This window comes from Maylandia zebra, linkage group LG5, assembly GCF_041146795.1.
Source record: "Maylandia zebra isolate NMK-2024a linkage group LG5, Mzebra_GT3a, whole genome shotgun sequence".
NCBI lineage: Eukaryota > Metazoa > Chordata > Actinopteri > Cichliformes > Cichlidae > Maylandia > Maylandia zebra.
The window spans coordinates 33,832,371-33,849,770 of NC_135171.1; the positions used below are offsets into that span (position 1 = coordinate 33,832,371).

The 17,400-nt window shown below is 38.7% G+C and overlaps 1 protein-coding gene and 1 long non-coding RNA gene across 3 annotated transcripts in view; one reads left to right on the forward strand and one right to left on the reverse strand.

Annotated features, from left to right (window-relative positions):
- padi2 (peptidyl arginine deiminase, type II) overlaps positions 1-17,400 on the forward strand; it is a 45,864-nt gene continuing 28,464 nt past the window's right edge. For both annotated transcript variants that reach the window (XM_024802499.2, XM_076884258.1), the window contains exon 1: positions 1-209. In XM_024802499.2, the coding sequence (XP_024658267.2) occupies positions 43-209 (167 nt within the window). In that variant the 5' untranslated portion in view covers positions 1-42. The remainder of the gene's footprint in view (positions 210-17,400) is intronic.
- LOC143418661 (uncharacterized) lies at positions 7,965-9,434 on the reverse strand. The gene is made up of 3 exons (XR_013098688.1): positions 8,913-9,434; positions 8,693-8,796; positions 7,965-8,590 (listed from the first exon to the last, which is right to left on the reverse strand). It is a non-coding gene; the product is annotated as an uncharacterized LOC143418661 (long non-coding RNA).

A 17,400-nucleotide genomic window follows, 5' to 3' on the forward strand; every position in this document is an offset into this window, starting at 1 on the left:
ACACACCTACTACTCTTCACAGGAGGCAAACAGCCGTCAACCATGTTTCAAGACGTTTACCAAACCAATGTCCCTCCACATATACCTACTTTCTTAAATAAGAAAAGAAAAGTTACCACGGGTAGTCAACTTACATGTCGTCTAGACACACAAAAAACGCAGCAACTTCTCTACGTTGTTGGAACCTCTTTGACAGCAAAGGTGAACAGGTAAGGTGAAACACTAACATGACTCTAAACACACATACTCAGCTCTATATGCACGTTATAATGTTGGTAACAGTGGCGAGAACATCACGTAGAAAACTTTCAAGTGACTGTTCAGTGCATACTGCTGAGAGATCTCGAAGGTGCGGCTCTATGGTGCAGTGGGTGGGTGCGCTGGTTGGTGTCAGTTGTCACAATGTGTCTGTAAAAACCTAAAGTAAATACAGAAAAAAAAATACAAGTCATCTGTTCGTACTGGGTTGGCTATAGCTTATGAGGTCATCTACTACTAATCGGAAAGTTGGTGGGTCGATCCTTGGCTTCTCCAGTGTGCATGCTAAATATCATGTGCAAGATATTAATCCCAAATTGGTCCGATGTATCCGTCGGAGTGTGAATGCGTGTGAATATAGAGAAACCTCTTATGTAGAACTAGAAAGTGCATTTTCTGAAGAAACTGCAGTGTGAATGCTTGAATCTGAATGTATGCACTGAAATGAATTAATTACTGAATTTAAGTTAAAAATCTTGAATGAGATAAAAAAAAAACCCGAATTTAACCTGAAAACAAAAGTGCTGAACTGCTAAAAGCTGAAGGTTACACAGAAGAAGGAGTTGGAAAAAAACTGAAAATGTTTTAAATGTAAATTAGAAAACCCTAAGAAATGAGAAAAGAACATTTAGAGTCAGAAAACATCTGAATGAATATTAAAAGGTCATATTCTTTGAATCACTGAATGACTCAAATGTGATCCCTCCACTTTGATCCACACAGTTTAAAAAGTTTAAATGCCTGAGCTTTGAAAGATACGGTGTTGGAAAGAGAACAATAATGGCGACAATTTGAGGGTAAAATGATGGCTGTAACACTGTGGACACAGCAGCAGTTGAAAGAGAAGTGCTAAAGATGAATCTTGGTACAGTGGCAGGCAGAGCTCGTTAAGCAGGCAGGTGTGAGCCTGGTTGCTATAGTGACCGCACCCAATGGCTCCATACACACGTACACAGACATGCGCCTCACTTTTGCTGCTTAAAATGAACAGAAAAGTCAGGCCGAAACAAATCGCTCCCAAATGAAAAGTATAGGTCGTATTGACGAAATTCTTTCACCGTGAGCGGCAGCAATGTCTAGTCTACCTAATTCTCAGTTTTCATGCCTGTGGAGTTTATTATATGGACGTGGTGACAGTGTAAAAACACCATGCTCTTCTGATTTTCAAACCAACCTTCTGAGCCGTTTTAACATTAGAGTCTATGGAAGAGTTGGAGGGAGGAGGCTGTGCATTGGTGACATTTATGAAAGAACCATAACACCTAGTACAATAGTAAACACATTGGATGAAAGAGGACAGCCATGGCTACGTTTTGAGGGTAAAATCATACCTGTAGAGCAAACGCTGTGGACACAGCAGCAGTTTTAAAAAAGATTTTAAGATTAATTTTTTTGCTCCTCTCACTCTAGCAGTTGAGCTGCCTCACTCTAGCCCCAACATTCCGTCCCATACACACCCATTATAAACTCTGAAACGGGTGAAAAAACATCATGAAACTTAAACTGGAACTGAAGAAAAAGTATAATAGATATTGAAAAGATAAATACAAGTTGAATAGTTGAATGTCTTGTCTTCGTTTTAAAGTTTGAATGGTGGCTCTATGGGAACGTATGTTGAAGTAGTAAGAGTTTAAAAATGAGTAAGTTGAATGAGAATTTGAAGGGTCTCCCCATTGAAATACATGGGAAATTTTTGTTGAATAAAGTTGAATAAAATTAAAAATATAAATGTTAAAAATGAGAAAAATACAAGCAATCATGTCCAAAAGAATAGGAATCTAACGGTGTTTGAATGGTTTTTCTAAGTTGAACGGTTTTGAAGGAGTTAGATGCCAAAAAACGTACGGAATATATAATAATAACTAGAAAGTGCATTTTCTGAAGAAACTGCAGTGTGAATGCTTGAATCTGAATGTATGCACTGAAATGAATTAATTGCTGAATTTTGAGTTAAAAATATTGAATGAAATTTAAAAAAAACCCAAAAAAAACCAACCAAATTTAACCTGAAACCAAAGGTGCTGAACTGCTAAAAGCTGAAGGTTACACAGAAGAAGAAGTTGGAAAAAAGCTGAAAATGTTTTAAATGTAAATTAGAAAACCCTAAGAAATGAGAAAAGAACATTTAGAGTCAGAAAACATCTGAATGAATATTAAAAGGTCATATTCTTTGAATCACTGAATGAAGAAAATGTGATCCCTCCACTTTGATCCACACAGTTTAAAAAGTTTAAATGTCTGAGCTTTGAAAGACACTGTGTTGGAAAGAGAACAATAATGGCGACATTTTGAGGGTAAAATGATGGCTGTAACACTGTGGACACAGCAGCAGTTGAAAGAGAAGTGCTTAAGATGAATCTTGGTACAGTGGCAGGCAGAGCTCGTTAAGCAGGCAGGTGTGAGCCTGGTTGCTATAGTGACTGCACCCAATGGCTCCATACACACGTACACAGACATGCGCCTCACTTTTGCTGCTTAAAATGAACAGAAAAGTCAGGCCCAAACAAATCGCTCCCAAGTGAAAAGTATAGGTCGTATTGACGAAATTCTTTCACCGTGAGCGGCAGCAATGTCCAGTCTACTGAATTCTCAGTTTTCATGCCTGTGGAGTTTATTATATGGACGTGGTGACAGTGGAAAGACACCATGCTCTTCTGATTTTCAAACGAACCTTCTGAGCCATTTTAACATTAGAGTCTATGGAAGAGTTGGAGGGAGGAGGCTGTGCATTGGTGACATTTATGAAAGAACCATAACACCTAGTACAATAGTAAACACATTGGATGAAAGAGGACAGCGATGGCTACGTTTTGAGGGTAAAATCATACCTGTAGAGCAAACGCTGTGGACACAGCAGCAGTTTTAAAAAAGATTTTAAGATTAATTTTTTTGCTCCTCTCACTCTAGCAGTTGAGCTGCCTCACTCTAGCCCCAACATTCCGTCCCATACACACCCATTATAAACTCTGAAACGGGTGAAAAAACATCATGAAACTTAAACTGGAACTGAAGAAAAAGTATAATAGATATTGAAAAGATAAATACAAGTTCAATAGTTGAATGTCTTGTCTTCGTTTTAAAGTTTGAATGGTGGCTCTATGTCAACGTATGTGGAAGTAGTAAGAGTTTAAAAATGAGTAAGTTGAATGAGAATTTGAAGGGTCTCCCCATTGAAATACATGGGAAATTTTTGTTGAATAAAGTTGAATAAAATTAAAAATATAAATGTTAAAAATATGAAAAATAGAAGCAGTCATGTCCAAAAGAATAGGAATCTAATGGTGTTTGAATGGTTTTTCTTAGTTGAACGGTTTTGAAGGAGTGAGATGCCAAAAAACGTACGGAATATATAATAATAACTAGAAAGTGCATTTTCTGAAGAAACTGCAGTGTGAATGCTTGAATCTGAATGTATGCACTGAAATGAATTAATTGCTGAATTTTGAGTTAAAAATATTGAATGAAATTAAAAAAAAATCAAAAAATCAAATTTAACCTGAAAACAAAGGTGCTGAACTGCTAAAAGCTGAAGGTTACACAGAAGATGGAGTTGGAAAAAAACTGAAAATGTTTTAAATGTAAATTAGAAAACCCTAAGAAATGAGAAAAGAACATTTAGAGTCAGAAAACATCTGAATAAATATTAAAAGGTCATATTCTTTGAATCACTGAATGACTCAAATGTGATCCCTCCACTTTGATCCACACAGTTTAAAAAGTTTAAATGCCTGAGCTTTGAAAGATACGGTGTTGGAAAGAGAACAATAATGGCGACAATTTGAGGGTAAAATGATGGCTGTAACACTGTGGACATAGCAGCAGTTGAAAGAGAAGTGCTTAAGATGAATCTTGGTACAGTGGCAGGCAGAGCTCGTTAAGCAGGCAGGTGTGAGCCTGGTTGCTATAGTGACCGCACCCAATGGCTCCATACACACGTACACAGACATGCGCCTCACTTTTGCTGCTTAAAATGAACAGAAAAGTCAGGCCGAAACAAATCGTTCCCAAATGAAAAGTAAAAGTCGTATTGACAAAATTCTTTCACCGTGAGCGACAGCAGCTTCTAGTCTACTGAATTCTCAGTTTTCATGCCTGTAGAGTTTATTATATGGACGTGGTGACAGTGGAAAGACACCATGCTCTTCTGATTTTCAAACGAACCTTCTGAGCCATTTTAACATTAGAGTCTATGGAAGAGTTGGAGGGAGGAGGCTGTGCATTGGTGACATTTACGAAAGAACCATAACACCTAGGACAATAGTAAACACATTGGATGAAAGAGGACAGCCATGGCTACGTTTTGAGGGTAAAATCATACCTGTAGAGCAAACGCTGCGGACACAGCAGCAGTTTTAAAAAAGATTTTAAGATTAATTTTTTTGCTCCTCTCACTCTAGCAGTTGAGCTGCCTCACTCTAGCCCCAACATTCCGTCCCATACACACCCATTATAAACTCTGAAACGGGTGAAAAAACATCATGAAACTTAAACTGGAACTGAAGAAAAAGTATAATAGATATTGAAAAGATAAATACAAGTTGAATAGTTGAATGTCTTGTCTTCGTTTTAAAGTTTGAATGGTGGCTCTATGTGAACGTATGTTGAAGTAGTAAGAGTTTAAAAATGAGTAAGTTGAATGAGAATTTGAAGGGTCTCCCCATTGAAATACATGGGAAATTTTTGTTGAATAAAGTTGAATAAAATTAAAAATATAAATGTTAAAAATGAGAAAAATACAAGCAATGTTGTCCAAAATAATAGGAATCTAACGATGTTTGAATGGTTTTTCTAAGTTGAATGGTTTTGAAGGAGTAGGCTTTCAAAAAACGTACGGAATAGATAAAATATAATAATAAAGATTAGAAGAACAATACTGTGAATGCTTTTCAAGCATTCACACTAACTAGAAAGTGCATTTTCTGAAGAAACTGCAGTGTGAATGCTTGAATCTGAATGTATGCACTGAAATGAATTAATTGCTGAATTTTGAGTTAAAACTTTTTTAATGAGATAAAAAAAAACCAAAAAAAAAAAACCAAATTTAACCTGAAAACAAAAGTGCTGAACTGCTAAAAGCTGAAGGTTACACAGAAGAAGAAGTTGGAAAAAAGCTGAAAATGTTTTAATTGTAAATTAGAAAAACCTAAGAAATGAGAAAAGAACATTTAGAGTCAGAAAACATCTGAAAGAATATTAAAAGGTCATATTCTTTGAATCACTGAATGACTAAAATGTGATCCCTCCACTTGGATCCACACAGTTTAAAAAGTTTACATCTCTGAGCTTTGAAAGACAAGATGTTGGAAAGAGAACAACGATGGCGACGTTTTGAGGGTAAAATGATGGCTGTAACACTGTGGAGACAGCAGCAGTTGAAAGAGAAGTGTTTAAGATGAATCTTGGCAGAGTGAGAGAGAGAGCTTGTTAAGCAGGCAGGTGTGAGCCTGGTTGCTATAGTGACTGCACCCAAGGGCTCCATACACACGTACACAGACATGCACCTCACTTTTGCTGCTTAAAATGAACAGAAAAGTCAGGCCGAAACAAATCGCTCCCAAATGAAAAGTAAAAGTCGTATTGACAAAATTCTTTCACCGTGAGCGACAGCAATGTCTAGTCTACCTAATTCTCAGTTTTCATGCCTGTGGAGCTTATTATATGGACGTGGTGACAGTGGAAAGACACCATGCTCTTCTGATTTTCAAACGAACCTTCTGAGCCATTTTAACATTAGAGTCTATGGAAGAGTTGGAGGGAGGAGGCTGTGCATTGGTGACATTTATGAAAGAACCATAACACCTAGTACAATAGTAAACACATTGGATGAAAGAGGACAGCCATGGCTACGTTTTGAGGGTAAAATCATACCTGTAGAGCAAACGCTGTGGACACAGCAGCAGTTTTAAAAAAGATTTTAAGATTAATTTTTTTGCTCCTCTCACTCTAGCAGTTGAGCTGTCTCACTCTAGCCCCAACATTCCGTCCCATACACACCCATTATAAACTCTGAAACGGGTGAAAAAACATCATGAAACTTAAACTGGAACTGAAGAAAAAGTATAATAGATATTGAAAAGATAAATACAAGTTGAATAGTTGAATGTCTTGTCTTCGTTTTAAAGTTTGAATGGTGGCTCTATGTCAATGTATGTGGAAGTAGTAAGAGTTTAAAAATGAGTAAGTTGAATGAGGATTTGAAGGGTCTCCCCATTGAAATACATTATAAATTTTTGTTGAATAAAGTTGAATAAAATTAAAAATATAAATGTTAAAAATGAGAAAAATAGAAGCAGTCATGTCCAAAATAATAGGAATCTAACGATGTTTGAATGGTTTTTCTAAGTTGAACGGTTTTGAAGGAGTTAGATGCCAAAAAACGTACGGAATATGGAATAATAGATAATAAGAAAGATTAGAATAACAATACTGTGAATGCTTTTCAAGCATTCACACTAATAATAAAGATTCGAATAACAATACTGTGAATGCTTTTCAAGCATTCACACTAACTAGAAAGTGCATTTTCTGAAGAAACTGCAGTGTGAATGCTTGAATCTGAATGTATGCACTGAAATGAATTAATTGCTGAATGTTAAGTTAAAAATTCCGAATGAGCTGGAAAATACAAAAATTTTCACCTGAAAACAAAAGTGCAGAACTTTTGAAAGCTGATGTTCACACAGAAGAAGTTGGAAAAAAGCTAAACATGTTTAAAATGTAAATAATAAAAAGATGAGTAATGACAAAAGAAAATTTAGAGTCAGAAAACCTCTGAATGAATATTAAAAGTTCAAATTCTTCTAATTGAAATGAACTTAAAAGATGAACAAAAATTCTGGAGAAAATACAAACTTTAATATACAGCATAATGTTTTTCAGACATATACACATGTGTATATCATGTTTAATAGTATTACATACATCAATTTGTTTTGTATGTCATAGAAAATAACATAAAAATCTTAAGTCATATTTTACAGCTTCTTTCTGAAAAGGACTAGTAGAATAAATAAAAATAACTAAATTAAATAACTAAATAAAAAATAATAAGCAAGATATGAAATACATGAAAATTCAACTTTTAAAACCACAATCCTGAACCTTTAAATTGTGTTGGTTTCTTAGAACATGGCTGAACAGCTGTTTCTATCGGTCCACTTAATCTGTCTACACATCTTTTTATTACTCATTCTTCTTTATGTTTTAATGTAAACAGAGTCCACACAGTGGTAAAAGAGAACTGTATAGAGATTTTTGAGTAAAGTCAAATGAAAGCGTAAGGTGGTGACACAGTTTAACACATGCAAATAATCAAATAAACACATTAGTCCTTTTTGTGAACATGGATAAATAAGTATCAATACAGCATTGTTCAGCCATGCCACTAAATGCTTTTTTACACATTGTTTTAACCTGGGCTCAGACACAAAGTCCCAAAATTAGTTAGTCCCTGACTTTGAGTTGTGGTTATGACTAATTATTATACACAAGGCTTTATCTATCTGAACTCTAAGGACACAAATATGAAAAAAAAAACCTATACTTACCAGCTGATACCCCACACTACACACTAGGTGTGCCATGTGACCTGAAACTTTGGTACAAAATCATCATAATCATTCTGTTAACACTGTTTTTTAACGCTGTTTGTGTTGCTGTTCAGCAGTTTAAAATGTTTTAGATTGGATTACATGGAATGAATTTTTTCTTCCATACTGTTGAATTCCAGTTACCACATTTCTGGTCATATGACATCCCGAGTGCCCACTTAAAAAAAATCCCCACAGTTAATTCAACATTAGAACAAAATAAAAATATCCATCCATCCATCCATTCGCTTCCGCTTATCCTTTCCAGGGTCGCGGGGGGCGCTGGAGCCTATCCCAGCTGTCATAGGGCGAAAGGCGGGGTACACCCTGGACAGGTCGCCAGTCTGTCACAGGGCCAACACACAGGGACAGACAACCATTCACACTCACATTCACTCGCACATTCACACCTAGTGACAATTTGGATTAATCAATTAACCTATCCCCACAAATAAAAAAATAAAAATATGTTAAAGAAAAAAAGGTTTGCTCTGTGATGAAATACTAAATAAGCATACATTGTACAGAGCACTAACAATGACAACAATCCTTTAGCCTGTTGATCAGAGAGAGGCAGTCATTATGTCCATTTAAAACCTGTAATCACAGAGCACATCGTTTCTGTGAAACTATAAAGTCCCATATGATCCTCATCATGTCCAGTGACTTCAGAGTGGATCCTCCCTGTCATCCGGCCACAGTTTGATGTGTGGCAAGCAGCACAGAAGCAGGATAGCTGAGGACTTTAAAAGAAGAGCAGAAAACAGGAATATGTAGTTGTAAATGTAAATATCAGTGATACTTGTCTTGTCAAAGGGAATAAAATAATGAAAATGTTAACTTACACACTCATTTAGGGAGGATCTTGACACTGCACAGAGGAGGCACAGTCAGTCTGACAATGATGGTGATCTCCAGGGATGTTTTCCTGCAGCAACATTCCTGCCAACTGGCCATATGATCCAGAGTAGTGGGTTTGTAATGAACAGAAAGGTGTATATGTTAGGTAGTGTGCACTCAGAGCTGGTCCTAAGAAACAAACACATCCTGTAATAAACTGAATACCTGTAGTAGTGCTGCTGCAAATATGAAGCCCTTCTATCATGAGTGGTTTCAAAGAAGGTGTTTTGGAGGCTCAGTCACAGAAACTGTGCCGTCTGTTCAGTCCTGAGTGTCTCAGCTCTGAAGGGGATGGATCACAGAGGGAAACACCTGAGTACAGACATTACAATACACTCTAACACTCCTAAGGTCAAGTGAAAACACAATTTAAACACTTTACAAAGAATGAATACATGTTTTCATGGAAATTATGTCATTAACCCTTTTTGTTGTGAGTAAATCTCACCGGCTGCTTGTGGGACAAGCTAGAAGGAGGACTTATCACAGAATCTCTCCTGTGCTCCAGATGTGAAGTCTCACGCTCTGATTGTATGGCGATGAAGATGGTGATGATGAAGTTTCTCTGATCTGTGGCATTACAGTTTCTGGCTGCTATGTGCTTCACATTGTTGGATTTTACATGTGAAGCTTGGAGAAGACACAGGAGGACTGTGTCTTGCTTAAAAAAAAAAAAAGAAAAAAAAAGGAAACCTAACAGGAAAGGAAACCCCCCCCCCCCTCAACTCCCACCGTACCCTCCCCCCCCCCCCCTCCCACTCAACTCCCCAACCTCACACCATCCAATGTCTATACAAATGTAGGGTATCAGCTGGTAACAGAAAGCAAGTGTAACATATGCACTACATATGTAACACTGCTGAAACATTTCTGGCCAGAAATGTGCAGTTATCAACCCAGACCCACCCTGATGATTGCACTGGCCAGAAACATGATAAAAGCTCATAAAAATTTATGTTTCATAGTAAAATTGGTCCAAAAATATAATCGTATACTTTTGAAAAAGTTTAAAGTTTATAACAAACCAAAATAATAACATTTTTGTAAATAGTATTTCAAAATAGAGGCACACATAAAGTGGCTTAACTGTCATTATTGCTGTAATTAGGTTTGTTTGTTTGTTTGTTTGTTTTTTTAAAAAGCAACCTTTAGTCATTATTGTTCTCTCAGAAACAATGAAGAAGCTGTTGAACATTTATGTGTTGTGTAGGCAATCCTCTGGTCCACCCTCCCTCCCTCCCAGCCACAGTGAGACTGGGGCAGCCTGGCAGGATGTTGAAGCCTGGCTGCAGAGAGGATATGCCTACACTATTCATTTTAAACTGCTATATTTGATTTTTCTGACATTTATAGGTTACTGTTAGTGAATTTTAGATTTTCTGTAATAAATAAAATTGTCATCTTTTACTGATATCATTACTTAATTCATGTAATTGTATTTTATGTAAACAATTCAAACATTATACTGCAATGCAGGGCGTCAACTTTTAAATATCGCTCTACTTTATGTCTGTGAAGGTTCTCAGTCATCCAGGTCATCGTAGTCAAAGGAGCTTGCAAAGAAAAGCGTCTGGACTTCTTTCTGGAGTTCAAGCATCGCTCTACTTTCTTAAGTCATTCAAAAATATAGATATTACTTACTGTATTCAAAGATCTAGATCATGAATCATCACAGGACAATACACAGTATACTGGGTCATGGTAACTATGGTATGTCTTCATGACTCCAGAATGGAGACATCGATCTGACTGAGAAATGAAAATTAGGTCAAGCAGTGTGTTCTTCTCTGTGGTAGGGGCAGTGATGACCTGTGCGTATCCCCTAGACTCAAACAGCTCCAGGATTGGTTTGTTTGCACTGGATAAAACATTCTCATTAAAATCACCACAAACTATGATGGGATGACAGTCCATGATCTCCAATGAGTCTAATAGGCTTACCAGGTTTTTCAGGAATGGCCTCAGAGTGTAGTCTGGAGGTCTGTATACAACTGCAATCAGAGCACTGACTGGTGCTTCAACCTTTAAAGCCAGAAATTCAAGGTCAGTTACATTATGGATGTACTGTTTTTCATGCACTTGAATGTCACTTTTCACATAAACAGCAACTCCACCACCACTTCTGTTAGCCATCTGGGGAAAGTTTGTGTAGGACAGGTGTCTGTTGCGTTTGAACAAATTGTAATTTTCCAAGTGGAGACTCTCTGCGACAAAAGAGCCCCGCAGGTGTGTTTCTGTTAGGCACAAAACATCTGCTAGACACAATTCATGGTGACTTTTGATGTCATTAATGTGAGCTGGCAGTCCCTCTGTATTATGATGAACAATGGTGAAAACCTCTGACCTGCTCAGTGTTTGCCTCACGTGTAGAAGAGGCATCATGTCATCAAGGTTGGCTTGTCTCATGTTCTCAAGCGCTGCAGTGATTTCTGGGTTGGTGAATATTTTTTTCTCCTCCATATCAAGAAGATACAGTCCACTGAGAGACGTCACTCTACTGACAGCTACGTAGGCCATGCCGGGCTCAAAAATGCTCTTAAGAGAGACAACAGCTGATGTAGTTGTCATACCCTGTACCTTATGTATTGTACATGCAAAGGCCAGCTTCACTGGGAACTGTCTTCGTACCACTCCTTTCTGCTTCAGATTCTCCTCTGCTCTCTCAATGTACACCATGTCGTCTGCTGGTGTGCGGTTATTCTTTCCAGATGTCTCATTATCCATTTTAAGTCCAAGCTTGATGATGTGTTGGTCGTTTTCAGAGTGAACTACTCTAAGTAGTATTCCAAAAGCTCCATTAACCAAACCATTTTGTATGTCAATGTTTCTGGTGAGCATGACACGAGCTCCTTCTGCAACTTTCAGTGTGTCTGGTAACTCGTTTTTACCTCCTTTCAATGGTCTGTCTTGAAGTGCCATTCTGCCAGTTCTAGGATCTTTTCTATAATCATCTGCATGGATGTCAATGATATGAGTGTGGAGCAGAGCCAGTGTTGCAGAGTTGTGTGCATCCACTTCTTTATTAGTTGCAAAAATGTGCAACGCATCAGTTGGACAAAGGGCTGGTTCAGTTATGGCCTGTGACAACAAATTTCTATCTGCTTCGCAAAGCTCATCCAACTTTCCTTTCACACGAATTCTGTTCAGCATCTCTGCAAAGACAACATCATCTTTCTGACGCATAATCTCAGTCAGAGTGATCATCTGAAAATGCTCCCGCCACAGGTCGATCTCAGACGGGTCGTGCACACAGAGAGGTTTAGACTGTCGCACTGGGGGTAGCTGATAGAAGTCTCCGACAGCAATGACTGACATGCCTCCAAAGGGTCTCCGAGTCCCTTTGATCTGTTTGAGTCTTGCATCTACATATGCAAACAGATGTCTTGACACCATAGACACTTCGTCAATGACGATTATTTCAGCATTCAAAAGTTCTGATCTGACTTCATCCAGCTGATTGCCAAGTCCCTGAATGGGAGGTTTTAAGCTTCTAGGCAGCTTGAGAAGAGAATGCAGTGTTGTTCCAGAAATGTTAAAAGCTGCAGTCCCAGTGAAAGCAGTTAACAGGACAGTGGGTTTTGATATGTCAACGTCGTCTGCATATCTGGGCACTTTGCTCAGTATCTTAGATGCTTCTGAGTAGATGCATTTGATAAGATGTGATTTTCCTGTTCCAGCACCACCATTAATATAAAAGAAAAACTGCTCTGGATTTAGAGCACAGACTCTTTTAATGCACCAGTCTCTAACTGCATAAAATATGCAGGCTTGCTTCTTATTCAGATTTTGAAACATCTGACGTAACAATGTGGGATCAATAGCAGGGGGTTCCCTGATGGCTCTGACTTCTGTTGAAGCATCAGCCTGACGGCTATAGTCGGGCACATCTTCCTGTTCATTTTCATTGTCTCGCTCTCTTTCTTGTTCAACAAGTGGCAACCTTACGAGATCTGATTCAGGTGCCAGATTACACCATTCGTCAGTCACACCTCTGTTCTGCTCATATTCCTCAACAGCGCTCTCGATCTCTTCACTGTTTTTCTCATATTTTTCTCTGTTTCTTTTGACAATGTGTTGCACGTACTCAAGATGGTCAGTACCTGGTAGCTGTACACAGCCAGCACCATAGAAAGCCTGATAGGATGGCAACGATGGTGTTTTCAGTTCGTGGTCTGAACGATGAGGAAGGTACAGTTTAAGCAGTCTTCCATAATATTGCTCTGGATGTTTTTCTTGTGAGCAGCGGTGAAATCTGATGATAGCAGGCTTATCATTTTTGCGCCTTTGCACAAACCCCATCTCATTGAGAAGGGGCAAAACATTTTTACCTTTTTTCTGTTGGCCATAGACAATCCTGCAAGTAGCAGCAAAGTCTGCCATGCACATCTCCTCATACTCTGGTGTTTCAGGTCTGGCTTTGTATTTGTCATTCAAAGATGTCATCCAAACATTGGAAGACTCAGGTGTTGTGTTGTCCAGAACTGACAGGGGACGACTCATTTTCACAGGATTATCATCAGTTGGAATGAATATTACAGCACGTGAGCATTGCTTCATGTGAAGACCACATGCACGAGCAACACACTCCTGTGCACTGATCTCTCGCTTCTTTGAATATGCCTGCATGACGGCTCTCATTTCATCGCACTCATTTACACTGTCTTTATGGGAGTTCTCAATGACAGTTTTCAGGTACTCAGATAGCCCGCCCTCTTTTTTTGATATATATTTCATTAAATAATTTGCAGCACCAAAAGCATCTAAAACAAAGCTTATGTCGATATTACTGTTCCAGGCTTCAAGCAGATGTGGATTATAGCCGTTTATCCAAGAGTCTTTTGGATCACGCTTTAGTATGATCGTACTCCTCATGTTCATTTTATTCAGGTATCTCTCATATTCTGCATGTGTCAACTTGCATCTTTCCAAGAGCTGCTCTAAACTCATGGAAGCAGTTTCAGGTTCATTCAGCAGCTGGTTCAGTGGTCTGAGCTTGTTCTTTGCCGTTTCTACTTCCAGTGCATCATCCTCACTGGGTCTTGTGATCATTGTCTCATTGCAGGGTGGTTTGGGAAAACCAAAACGGCACCCGGAGCTTAAACTCCTAAAGCACGTCTTTGTGTGGTTCTTACTGTGTTTTTGCACTTCTGTTACTTTTTTGTACAGTTCAGGTTGTTTATGTGGATCAGGCAGCTGAGCTGTGATGTATTTGTTTATAAAATCAAGAACAGTTTGCTCATCATCCTCCTCAAACACAGGAGCACCTTCTACCCACAGGAGGCAGTGTATGTGTGGGCTTCCTCTGTGCTGAAACTCAACTCTGTAAAAGTAGTCAATGACTTTGCCAAGTGGCTCTGCGGGAGATAAGAGTAAATCTCTGAATAATGCTTCAACTCTCTTGTCAAACATGCGCATTGTTGTGACAGGATTGCTTCTCAGGATGTCACACTTTGCTGACCAGTCGAGTCCTTCAAAATTCACTTGTTCACCTTGCTGCCTTGTTATTGCCTCGATCACTTCAGGCCAGCGCATTTCAGCAGCTGAAAATGTGCAAAAGAACGTGGGAGTACCCAACTGTCTGATCATGGCAAAAAGATCTCTTGTTGTTTTCTCCCAATAGGCTGGGGTTCCTCTCAGAGGCTGCATGAATCTCACTGCATCTTTATTTCGCACCAGTTTCTCCACCTCATGTTTATCTTGTAACATGCCTGAGGTTATTTTTCTACCATCTCTGGTCAGAGGCTTTGCCTTCCTTAACTGTACTGTCATGCTGGATGTAGCCAAGTGTATTTCAGTCACAAACTGTGCAAAGAATAAATAGTTTGTGTCTTTGGCAAAACGATCATCAATGCAGAAAAGTCTTGATTTGAAATACCCACTGGGGGATACTTTGATCAGCCTTCTTTCATCAAGTGTGTTTTGGCCTGTAGGAAACTGCACAGGGAAGGCCATGGCCTCCAGTTTAGGTGTTTTGAAAAAACTTATTGGATTGTTTCTCTCTGCAGGAGCAACAGAGTAGATTCCTTCACTGAAACATAATATCTCCTCAGCCACATCAGGGGGCTGCAAACAGGACTCGAGTGCAAAACCACCATTAGTCAGTCCATCTTCTTGCTCTGAATCATCTCTCATCTGTTCATGTGATTGTTCACCATCACAGGGTAACATGTCAATATCCTGTTCATTTTTATTTTGTGCTTCACTCAGTGCATTTTTCTCACAGCTGTCAATTTCCATTAAATCAGCCTCATCATAATCGTCCTCATTCATGTTTTCATCATCATCATCATCTTCATCAGGAAGTGTTGGATCACACAGCTCAGCATCATCTCTGATGCTCACATCCTTATACTGTGGATGAATCTGCTTGAGTTTATGCAGTGCTTGCACAAGTTTAGACCAGCTTACAGTCTGAAACAGCTGATGACCTTTGTAAGACAAGCGTCTCTTCAATTTTACTCTGATCACCTGAGAATTAATTCTCAATCGAGGTAGTGTTTCAACAGTTTCCTGTACCTCTGATGGGACACAGACCACATTTCCTCTAATTGCTCTTTGTCTGCCTTTGGGAAGAGGAATGATCTTGGCAAATGGTATGCACTTGGCTATGAGATGTCTCTCCAGTATGTTGAGATCAGACAGTTCAGGTGGAATATCAGCAAGATCCAGTTTATTGGCAACAGCAAGCGCTGGCATGGATCCATTTTTAAGATGATCGTGGCAGGTGTGACAAATCCACTCTCTCTTTCTCTCATCGGGAACATTGCACTGCTCATTTCTGCAGTTTTCATCACAAACATGAACAAATCTTCCAGTCAAACATGTTGCAACCACATGTGGGTTTTTGACATACTTTGACCTTGTGCAGGGTCGCACTTGGTTTGGAAATGAAGCCTTGAAGCATACATGGGCATGATGGTCCAGCTTTGATTTGTGATTTGAACACAGATATGGCCTCGTTGATCACACTGTTGTCACTCTCTTGGGTTTGTCTGTTCACCCATCTGTATTTCCTTTTTATTTTCATTGCACATCTCATGTTGTGCATAATCCTGAATGCAAGATTACTTTGATACCTGTCTCGCATTAGTTGTTTCATTAGTTGTCTGTGTCTTACTCTGAATGCGTTATCACGTGCATAACGCTGAGTCACTCGAGATCTCTGTCTCTCTCTGAATTCAGGGTTTTCTTGATACCTTTTAGTGATATAGTTTTTTTGTTTTTGTCTAAATTCAGCATTGTCACAGTAGCGTCTTTTAATATATTGTTGTTGTTTCTTTCTGAATTCATCGTTCTCACAGTAGCGTCTTTTAATATATTGTTGTTGTTTCTTTCTAACTGTAGCATTCTCAGAAAAACGTTTTTTAACATATTGTTTTTGTTTCTTTCTGAATTCATCATTTTCACAGTAACGTCTTCTAATATATTGCTGTTGTTTCTGTCTGAATTCATCATTTTCACAGTAACGTCTTCTAATATATTGCTGTTGTTTCTGTCTGAATTCATCATTTTCACAGTAACGTCTTTTCATATACTGTTGTTGTTTTTGTCTAACTTCAGGATTGTTTTTATATGTCTCGCTTGTGCAAGATTTTTTCTTTTCTTTGTAATCTTTATTTGAAGCATACTTTTGTCGTTCTTTCCTTTTTTGGTTTTCTTTTCTCTGATTTCTGGGTTTCTCTGATGCCATTAATCTTCTTTTCCTTTTTTGCCTTTGTTGTTTATTAACTTTTTTCACTTTTTGTAAAACTATATCAGAAAGGTCACAGGCAGCAACATTTGTTATGGCAGCATTTGATTGACATGAAAAAGCATCACTTGATGGAAGGAAACTTAATTCACTGCATAGTTCTTCAGTTGGTATATTAGGAGGTTCATTCTGATCTTCATATGATGTGAACTGAGTCACGTGGACTTCTTTTTGTTTCACCAGTGGCGTACAAATGGACATTTGACAAAAGATATTTTCAGTCGGATCAGTGGTTGTGTTTCTCCTTGGAGTAGAGGGGTTTGCTTCATCAACAGTTGTATCAGAGTGAGTAGGTGCCACAGTAGTGGCAGCTGTTGGTCTGCAGACTGTGTCTGTGATAGTATCACTCAGGTGGACTGTGCTCATACTGTAGAACTGCACAGGCTTCAGTTCATAGTTACAAGAGGGTGATATCTCCATCATTTCATAAGAATCTTGGAGCCTCTTAATCATGTCACTGAGGAGTGTGAATTTCAGCATCACAGCTGTACCACGATTACGTGACTGTAGTAGTAGAGGAAGACCACTGGGTGTTCTGGGGTGTGGGTCAAAGAAACCATATTTGCCTGATGTGGATCTGAACACTGCGATACACAATCCACTCATAATCAGTAAGGCATACTGCACATCTGACAACAGGCAGCTCAGTCCTGCTTCTAAGCTCAGAAAGGTATCTACTGCCTCCTCTGGAGGTTCTTCAAATGTCCCATACCGGGAAGGCTGTGTCATGTTGACATGATACATAGACCTGCGAGCATCAACTTTGTCTGGCAGCTCATCGGTTGCCAAATGAATATTTTTAGGAAATCTTTTCTTGGCCTCTTTGTACATCACATCACCTTTATCCAAGACCAGATTAAGGTCAGCTGTAGTCATGTTTTCATTCTCATGAAGGAAAGCAAG